The sequence below is a fragment of the Ursus americanus genome, chromosome 5, assembly GCF_024610735.1.
Source record: "Ursus americanus isolate L20-20 chromosome 5, mUrsAme1.1.p, whole genome shotgun sequence".
In the NCBI taxonomy this organism is placed as follows: domain Eukaryota; kingdom Metazoa; phylum Chordata; class Mammalia; order Carnivora; family Ursidae; genus Ursus; species Ursus americanus.
In genome coordinates, this window is record NC_142131.1 from 81274449 (window position 1) to 81284907 (window position 10459).

The 10459-nt window shown below is 40.0% G+C and overlaps 1 protein-coding gene across 1 annotated transcript; it reads left to right on the forward strand.

Moving 5' to 3' along the window:
• The first annotated feature begins 1119 nt into the window (after positions 1 to 1119).
• Positions 1120 to 2058, forward strand: LOC123780181 (olfactory receptor 2M3). Its single transcript, XM_045778969.2, has one exon. The coding sequence runs from the start codon at positions 1120 to 1122 to the stop codon at positions 2056 to 2058; it is 939 nt and encodes a 312-aa protein (XP_045634925.2).
• The last annotated feature ends 8401 nt before the right edge of the window (positions 2059 to 10459 follow it).

Here is a 10459-nt window from a genome sequence, read left to right on the forward strand (position 1 = left end):
CTTGGTTACTTCTGAGGGATGTAAGAAAATCTGTTCCATGCCTCTCTCCTAGCTTCTGGTGATGACTAACAATCATTGAAATTTGTTGGTATGTAAATATATCACTTAAGTCTCTGCCTTTATTGTAATGCATTCTCCTTGTGTCTATGTCTTCACATGGGAATCTTATATGGACATCAGTCATATTTGATTAGGGTTTGCCCTATTGCAGTATGAGCTCATCATAGCTTAATTTTCTCTTTTTAAGATTTATTTGTTTATTTGAGAGAGAGAAAGTGTGGGAGACAGGAGCAGAGGGAGAGCGAGAGAGAGAAACTCAAGCAGACTCTGTGCTTGGGGCTCAATCTCACAACGCTGAGATCATGACCTGAGTTGAAACCATGAGTTGGATGCTTGACCAACTGTGCCACCCAAGCACGCTTAGCTAATTATTTTCAAATGAGTTTACATTCTGAGATGCTGGGGTTAAGACTCAACATATCTCTTTTGGGGAAACAGAACTCACCCTATCACATTGGGTTATACAAAAGGAGACAAAGTTTTTATATTTGTATACTTAAAATATTTTCTCAACACATCCACTTACTGCATAAAACATTTACTATAAATTACAAGTCAAACACTCTAAACTGTAAAGTAACTGACAAATGTAAATGGTTTGTTAACACTGACAGAAAAATCACTCAGTATCATGAAAGCAAAGTTCCATATTATATTCTTTATCTCTGTTACTTGGTCTGACACATGCTGAATTAAGCTTAATTTCTCTATCAAGGATTTCTGATGTTTCAAGGCACTGTCTAATGATTTTGGGAATTTTCCCATTTGAAGACACTATCAATTATAAAGATGTATATTATTATATTAATTTTCAAAGGATGTTTAGAAGCTGAACTTAGGAAAAGTTCCACACTTATAAAAATTAGTACCAAGAGAATATAATTCGTTCTGTTATTATACTTTTTGTTCTTTGAGATTCCTAGGTCCATTGATGTCATCTTGATCACTGACCTACAGAATTTACCACAGTCACTTGCTTTGTAAGGCACTGCATACATGTTTACCAAATTAATGAAGTAATATCACTTTGTCTTGTATTAGATAAAGAACACATTCATCATGGCATGGGGCAATCAGACATTCACCTCTGATTTCATCCTTCTGGGAATCTTCAATCACAGCCCCACCCACATCTTCCTGTTCTCTTTGGTCTTGGTCATCTTCATAGTGGCTTTCATGGGAAACACTGCTATGATTCTCCTTATCTACCTGGACCCCCAGCTCCACACCCCCATGTACTTCCTCCTCAGCCAACTGTCGCTCATGGACCTCATGCTCATCACCACCACTGTACCCAAGATGGCCTTCAACTACTTGTCTGGCAGCAAGTCCATTTCTGTGGCAGGTTGTGCCACACAAATTTTCTTCTATACATCACTACTTGGCTGTGAATGTTTCCTGTTGGCAGTCATGGCTTATGACCGCTATATTGCCATTTGCCACCCTCTAAGATATCCCAATCTTATGAGTCCCAAAATTTGTGGACTTATGACTGCATCTTCCTGGATCCTGGGTTCTACTGATGGTGTCATTGATGCTGTAGCTACATTTTCCTTCTCCTATTGTGGGTCCCGGGAAATAGCCCAGTTCTTCTGTGATTTTCCTTCCCTGCTAATCATCTCATGCAATGACACATCAACATTTGAAGAAGTTCTTTTCTACTGCTGTATAATAATGATTATTTTCCCTGTAGCAGTAATCATTGCTTCCTATGCTCGTGTTATTCTGGCTGTCATTCGCATGGCGTCTGGTGAGGGTCGCCGAAAAGCTTTTGCGACATGTTCCTCTCACCTCATGGTGGTGGGAATGTACTATGGAGCAGCTTTGTTCATGTACATGCGGCCCACTTCAGATCGTTCCCCCAACCAGGACAAAACGGTTTCTGTCTTCTACACCATCCTTACTCCCATTCTGAATCCCCTCATCTACAGCCTCCGCAACAAGGAAGTGGCAAGAGCATTCATGAAGGTTTTAGGGAAGGGCAAGTCTGGACAATAAATTGCCTAATTATTTTCATGCTTTGCTAAGTTCTCCTTAGTGTCCTTCTTCTTTCAATTCTGTTTTTCAAAATGGCGCTTATTATGTATATATTTTTGAAAAAGCATATTCCTGGGCAATAACACAATCCTTTCATTTTAAAGAAAATTATTTCAAATATTTATTATTATTTTTATTTAATTAAGTTATAACTACATTTGTGGCCATTTCTTGAATAAGGACATTATAGGTTGACTGAATGTTTTAGGAATTTTGTGGCTTATATTCACGTAACAAACAAACTTTCTTTTCCCCAGTTTGTAAATCCAAAACAGTATTCATTCACTTTTGAGTCATTTTGGATGAGGATTTGGTACACTGGGCTTTTTACATTTATTTACTGTTTTATATTTCATTATTATTCTTAATTTTTATTCCTCCAGACTTGCAGAATAAAGCAATATAACACTTCAACCTATGATATTTTTATATCACACCTTTAATTTTGTGCATCACAAAAGTGTAAATTTTACTAACAGTCTCAGGTTCAACCCCTTTTTAAGTTGTTTAGACCCTCCTAAGCTCCATGAATGGGTTCAATGAGAAACTAGTTTTATTATTCAGAACCAAAGGGACTGAAAATTTACCAGTGTCCATCAATACATCAATAAAACATATAAGTAATTAGGCACTGATACTTATACCTTCTATTAAAGATAATAGGTTATATTGAAATTCAGGCTATAGTTAATTTTTTTCTGTTTTCTAAGAGAAATATATTATTACATAATAGTAAGTATAAAAATTTTATGACTCTATTGCCGTCATATTTTCTTCCATAGAAATAATGCAATCTCCATTGCATTGTCTTTATTGGACTATTGAAGCACAAGTGACTCTAATTGGTAAATAATCATACCAGAAAGGAATATGTCAATCTGGCCTTGAGGAGAGAGAGATTGGTAGCCATTGTTACTGTGGTGTGGATTTTCTCCTGTCCCCAGTGAGTACACAAGGTATAATGATCCAACCATTCAGTTGGGAGTCATGGCCAAAGGCTGTTCCACATAGCCATTAGGTTTAATTTGATGTTACCCAATTCATACCTGGGTATTACAGTAAGTCAGTGCCAAACCAGTCACTATCCATTAATATGATGGAATGACTACACAATCCCAATGGTATTCATCCCATGTTTCTGGTACATTTGGGTTGATTCTCTTTAGAGTGACTTTTCTGCTCCAAACATGGGGATTTCCAGGTACTCAATTGCCCATAACCCAGAGAAAAACACATAAACTCATCCCAAATCTGAGCACAGTTACCCATTGCTCTGATCATGGTATTTCCAGGACCTTTTAAATAAACAAACTAATGGACTGTTTTTTAAGTTTATCTGAGAGAAAAAAGAACACCCATATCCAGTGTCATTAATAGTGTGAGCCACAGGCTAAGTTTCTGAGTCGGTATTGGCAACACCAGCTGAACTAGCGGCATTATATTTAGCTTATTCTTCTGTAATGTACTGTATTAAGACCTTCCAGTCCATTCCCTAAAGTGATGATACTTACAGTGACAATTGTGATAGGATTGCCAGGGACAGCTTCCCATATACCCAACAGTTGTGGTGATATTTTAGGTGCTTGTCCCATTGATGGACATTATAGGAGCAACAGAAGTCTATGGCTGAAAAGACATTTAGTAGGACCTTCTTGGTAAGGTCTTCCACTTGTACAAGAATTGCACTTATGCCCTACTATTTTGATGTCAGTGTCGCTGCAGCTTTAAGAATTCGTCTTGTGCATATTATAAATATTGGCTGGGGAAGACAACACTGTCAGACATGAGGATATGGACTGAGGGTGGGATATGTCAAACCCGGACCCCCACCTTTTCTCCTCCTTCAACGGTGCATGTTCCATTTTAGGTTTAGTGAGTTTGCATAGGTTTGGCTTGCAGCAGGACAATGGAATCCCAGTGGAGACTAAGCAGCTCCCCTTCACCCAGGTGTATGAATTAACTCACACATCTTGTGGGGATGTCCTATTGCAAATTGCAGTAGACAAGTCATTTTCCAAGTGTCATGGGGCTTGGTGTTCTCAGTAGCATGGCACATTGATCCACGGTGAGTTAGTGCAATAGAATATTTTTTATGACTTCCACACATTTATGGTGTTGGATTCCTTGGCATGGGTTCCCAGTCTGTCATATTGGGCACAGGCCCTACTGACTGTCATTCAAATGTATTAAAGCCAGGGTTAATTTTTTTTAAAGATTTTATTTATTTATTTCTCAGAGAGAGAGAGAGCGAGAGCGCACAAGCAGGGGGAGTGGCAGGCAGAGTGAGAAGCTGGCTCCCTGCTGAGCAAGGAGGCTGCCACCAGACTCCATCCCAGCACCCTGGGATCATGACCTGAACCAAAGGCAGATGTTTAATCATCTGAGTCACGCAGGTGTCCCAAAGCCAGGGTTAATTCTTTAGTCCATTTGGACAAGTTGGTTTTACCTGTTAACAATATAATTTGTTGCTTTAATATTTATTTTTCCTCCTACCAATCCTACTAATTGTGGGTTGAAGGAACCTCCATTCAATGTCAGACTCCTTTTCTCAGATTTGCACATCATGACTTTTGAAATGTAACCTCCAATCACTAGCAACTTGACAAGGGTATCCATACATAATACTCAATTTTTTTATAATGATTTTTTATTATATTATGTTAATCACCATACAGTACATCCGCGGTTTTCGATGTAAGACTCAATGATTCATTAGTTGTGTATAACACCCAGTGCACCATGCAATATGTGCCCTCCTTACTACCCATCACCAGCCTATCCCATTCCCCCACCCCCCTCCCCTTGTAGCCCTCAGTTTGTTTCTCATAGTCCATAGTCTCTCATGTTTCATTCCCCCTTCTGATTACCCCCCCTTTCTTTATCCCTTTCTTTCCCTACTGATCATCCTAGTTCTTATGTTCCATTGATGAGAGAAATCATATGATAGTTGTCTTTCTCTTCTTGACTTATTTCACTTGGCATTATCTCCTCCAGTGCCGTCCATGTTGTAGCAAATGTTGAGAACTCGTTCTTTCTGATAGCTGAGTAGTATTCCATTGTATATATGGACCAAAACTTCTTAATCCAGTCATCTGTTGAAGGGCATCTCGGCTCCTTCCACGATTTAGCTATTGTGGACATTGCTGCTATGAACATTGGGGTGCATATGGCCCTTCTCTTCACTACGTCTGTAACATTGGGGTAAACACCCAGTAGTGCAATGGCTGGATCATAGGGTAGCTCAATTTTTAACTTTTTAAGGAACCTCCACACTGTTTTCCAGAGTGGCTGTACCAACTTGCATTCCCACCAACAATGTAGGAGGGATCCCCTTTCTCCACATCCTCTCCAACAATTGTTGTTTCTTGCCTTGTCTATTTTTGCCATTCTAACTGGCGTAAGGTGGTATCTCAGTGTGGTTTTGATTTGAATTTCCTTGAGGGCTAATGATTTTGAACATTTTTTCATGTGTCTGTTAGCCATTTGTATGTCTTCATTGGAAAAGTGTCTGTTCATATCTTCTGCCCATTTTTTGATTTGTTTATTTGTTTCTCGTGTATTGAGTTTGAGAAGTTCTTTGTAGATCTTGGATACCAGTCCTTTATCTGTAGTGTCATTTGCAAATATCTTCTCCCATTCCGTGGGCTGCCTCTTAGTTTTTCTGACTGTTTCCTTGGCTGTGCAGAAACTTTTAATCTTGAGGAAGTCCCATAAATTCATTTTATCTTTTGTTTCTCTTGCCTTTGGGGATGTATCATGAAAAAGGTTGCTTTGGCCGATGTCGTAGAGGTTGCTGCATATGTTCTCCTCTAGAATTTTGATGGATTCGTGTCTCACATCGAGGTCTTTCATCCATTTGGAGTTCATTTTTGTGTATGGTGTGAGATAGTGGTCAAGTTTCATTCTTTTGCATGTAGCTGTCCAATTTTCCCAGCACCATTTATTGAAGAGACTGTCTTTTTGCCACCAGATGTTTTTTCCTGCTTTATCAAAGATTAGTTGCCCAAAGAGGTGACGGTCCATTTCTGGGCTCTCTATTCTGTTCCATTGGTCTATGTGTCTGTTTTTGTGCCAGTACCATGCTGTCTTTGTGATCACCGCTTTGTAGTACAGCTCAAAATCCAGCATTGTGATGCCCCCAGCTTTGTTTTTCCTTTTCAACAGTTCCTTGGAGATTCGGGGTCTTTTCTGGTTCCATACAAATTTAAGGACTATTTGTTCCAGTTCTTTGAAAAATGTCATCAGTATTTTGATTGGGATAGCATTGAAAGTGTAGATTGCTCTGGGAAGCATGGACATTTTAACTATGTTAATTCTTCCGATCCATGAGCATGGAATACCTTTCCATCTTTTTATGTCTTCCTCAATGTCTTTTAAGAGTGATTTATAGTTTCTAGAATAAAGGTCCTTTACGTCTCTTGGTAAGTTAATTCCAAGGTAACATATGGTTTTTGGTGCTAGTGTAAATGGGATGGATTCCCTAATTTCTCTTTCTTCGTTCTCGTTATTCGTGTACAGAAATGCAACTGATTTCTGAGCATTGATTTTGTATCCCGCCACGTTATTGAATTGCTCTATAACTTCTAATAGTTTGGGAGTGGCTTCTTTTGGGTTTTCCATATAGAGTATCATGTCATCTGCAAAGAGAGACATTTTGACTTCTTCTTTGCCAATTTGAATACTTTGATCCCTTTTTGTTGTCTGATTGCTGTTGCAAGGACTTCTAGTATTATATTGAATAATAGTGGCGAGAGTGGGCATCCTTGTCGTGTTCCTGATCTTAAGGGAAAGGCTTCCAGCTTTTCCCCATTGAGAATAATATTTGCAGTAGGCTTTTCATAGATGGCTTTTATGAGATTGAGAAATGTACCTTCTATTCCTACACTCTGAAGGGTTTTAATCGGGAAAGGTGCTGTATTTTGTCAAATGCTTTTTGGGCATCGATTGAGAGGATCATATGGTTCCTGAGTCTTTTCTTGTTGATATGATGTATCACGCTGATTGATTTGTGAATATTGAACCACACTTGCATCCTAGGTATGAATCCCACTTGATTGTGGTGGATAATCCTTTTAATGAACTGTTGGATTCTATTAGCAAGTATCTTGTTGAGGATTTTGGCGTCCATCTTCATTAGGGAAATCGGTCTGTAATTCTCCTTTTTGAGGGGGTCTTTGCCTGGTTTGGGGATCCAGGTAATATTGGCCTCATAGAATGAGTTTGGTAGCTTTCCTTCTGTTTCTATTTTTTGAAATAGCTTTAGGAAAATAGGTATTATTTCTTCTTTGAATGTTTGGTAGAATTCCCCAGGAAAACCGTCCGGGCCTGGAGTTTTGTTATTTGGAAGGTTGTTTATCACTGACTCAATTTCTTCATAATTAATTGGCCTGTTTAAGAAATCAATTTCTTCCTGTTTCAATCTTGGTAGTTTATAGGTTTCCAGGAAGGATTCCATCTCTTCCAGATTGCTTAGTTTATTGGCATATAGCTGTTGATAAAAATTTCTAATAATCCTTCCAATTTTAATGGTGTTCGTTGTAACCTCTCCTTTTTCATTCATAATTTTAATAATCTGGGTCCTTTCTCTTTTCTTTTGGATAAGTCTTGCCAGTGGTCTGTCAATTTTATTGATTCTCTCCAAGAACCAGCTTCTAGTCCTGTTGATCTGCTCTACTGTACTTCTGGTTTCTACTTGATTGATTTCAGCTCTAATTTTGGTCAACTGCTTCCTCGTGCATGGATTAGGCCTGTCCCTCTGTTGCTGTTCCAGCTTCTTGAGATGAGAATATAAAAACTGCATTTTAGATTTTTCTATTCTTTTGAGTGAGGCTTGGATGGCTATGTATTTCCCCCTTAGGACTGCCTTTGCAGTATCCCATAGGTTTTGGACTGTTGTATTTTCATTCTCATTGGTCTCCATAAATTGTTTAATTTGATTTTTGATTTCCTAGTTTATTGAGTCATTCCTGAGCAGGATGGTTCTTAGTCTCCAAGTGTTTGAGTTTCTTCCAAATTTTTCCTTGTGGTTGAGTTCCAATATCAGAGCGTTGTGGTCTGAGAATATGCAGGGGATAATTTCAATCTTTTGGTATCAGCTGAGACCTGTTTTGTGTCCCAGAACGTGGTCTATTCTTGAGAATGTTCCATGGGCATTGGAATAGAATGAGTATTCTTTGGTTCTGGGGTGTAGTGTTCTATATATATCTAAGAGGTCCAACTCGTCGAATATGGCATTCAAAGCCTTTGATTCTTTGCTTAGTTTTTGCCAGGGTGTTCTGTCTATTTCTGAGAGTGGAGTGTTGAGGTCCCCTACTATTAATGTATTTTTATTTATATGTCTCTTTATTCTGGTTAAGAGTTGGCTTGTGTATCTTGCTGCTCCCCTGTTGGGGGCATATATATTTATAATTGTCATATCCACTTGTTGAATACTTCCTTTAAGAATAATATAGTGCCCTTCTGCATCTCTAACTATAGTCTGTAGTTTAAAATCCAGTTTATCTGATATGAGAATTGCTACCCCAGCTTTCTTTTGAGGTCCATTTGCGTGAAAGATGGTACTCCTTCCCCTTACTCTCAGTCTGAATGCATCTTTGGGTTCAAAATGAGTCTCTTGTAGACAGCAAACGGATGGGTCATTTCTTTTTATCCAATCTGCAACCCTGTGGCGATAAGGAAGAATTTAAACCATTAATATTAAGACTGAGTACTGAGAGATATGCTTTGAATGCTGCCATGTTGTCAGTAAAGTCTTTGTTTGTATTGGCTGTGACTTTCTGTTCTTTATCACTCTTGGGGCCTTTTTACTTTTATAGAACCCCCCGTAATACCTCCTGTAGGGCTGGTTTCGTGGTTATGAAATTGGTTAGTGACTGGCGATTCTGAAATGTCTTTATTTCTCCATCAATTCTGAATGACAGCCTTGCTGGATAAAGGATCCTTGGCTGCATGTTTTTCTCTGAAAGAGCTTTAAAAATGCTCCCCCAACCCTTTCTCTCATTTCAGGTCTGTGTAGACAGGTCTGACGTAATTCTGATGCCTTTGCCTTGGTACGTGAGAAATTTCTTTGCCCTGGCCGCTTTCAATACTGTATCCTTGGATCTAATATTTGCGAATTGCAGTATGACGTGACGTGGCGTAGGTTTGTTGTGGTTGAGTTTGGGAGGGGTCCTCTCTGCCTCTTGGACACGAATGTTTGTTTCCCTTGCTAGATTAGGGAAGTTTTCAGCTACAATTTGTTCAAATATCTCTTCTAGACCTCTGTTTTTCTCCACCCCCTCGGGGATGCCGATGATTCTAACATTGGATCATTTCGTTGAGTCAGTAATCTCCCGTAGCCAACATTCGTGGGCGTGGATTTTTTTAAGACCATCTTCTATTTTCATTTTTTCCTCTATTAACCCATCCTCCAATTCACTAACCCTTTCCTCTGATTCGGTGACCCTGGCCGTCAGAGCCTCTAGTTTTGCCTGCATTTGGCTCATAGAATTTTTAATTTCTCTCAAATTCGCTCTCATTTCCGCCCTTAGGGATTCTATATTCTCAGTAACCTTTTCGTTAATACTTTTTTCAAGTCTACTCATCATCTTGACCATTGTTACTCTGAATTCCATTTCTGATAATTTGGTTACATCCATATCCATTACTTCTGTGGCAGAGGCCACAGACTCACTGTCTTTTCTTTGCTGGGGGGCTTCTCCTTCTTGTCATTCTGATGAGGAGAGGTTGCGGGGTTGTCCAGAGCCCAAATTATTGACTCGGTCCCAGGCCATGCCCCTTGATTTATAGGGATCTTAGAGATGTGGGCTTCTTCTTTAAAGATTTTATTTATTTACTTATCTGAGAGAGGGAGACAGACAGTCAGCAAGAACGGAACAGAAGCAGGGGAGTGAGAGAGGAAGAAGCAGGCTCCCAGCAGAAGAGCCCGATGAGGGACTCCTTTCCAGAACACTGGGATCACGCCCTAAGCCGAAGACAGGCGCTCAATGACTGTGCCACCCAGGAGCCCCGGGTTGTGGGCTTCTTGATTTTTTAGCCTGCCTTCTGTGTTCTGGGGGAGGGGCCTGCCGCGCTGATACTCAGGCAACCCTGTTTGGTTAGGGTCTCCCTGTCCCCTGCGAGGGGGGATGGGGATGGGCACTCTCTGAGCCGGTATTTCCAGGCTTTTGTTCTCTGGCGGCTTTCCCTGGCAGCCGGCTATGCCTCTTCTGAGAGTCAGAGCAGCAGAGGCTGCATTATCACAGAACAGAGGGATTGCGGCCCGTTCTCCACTGATGTTCTGGCCACTTTAACTCTGTTACTGTTGGTGCTGCTCAACCCTGCAGCATCCCGGGATGTGCGCACCAACATGGCGTCCCTGCCC

Excerpts from the sequence above, each read along its gene's own strand:
- LOC123780181 (XM_045778969.2), top strand. The coding sequence starts at position 1,120 with ATGGCATGGGGCAATCAGACATTCACCTCTGATTTCATCCTTCTGGGA.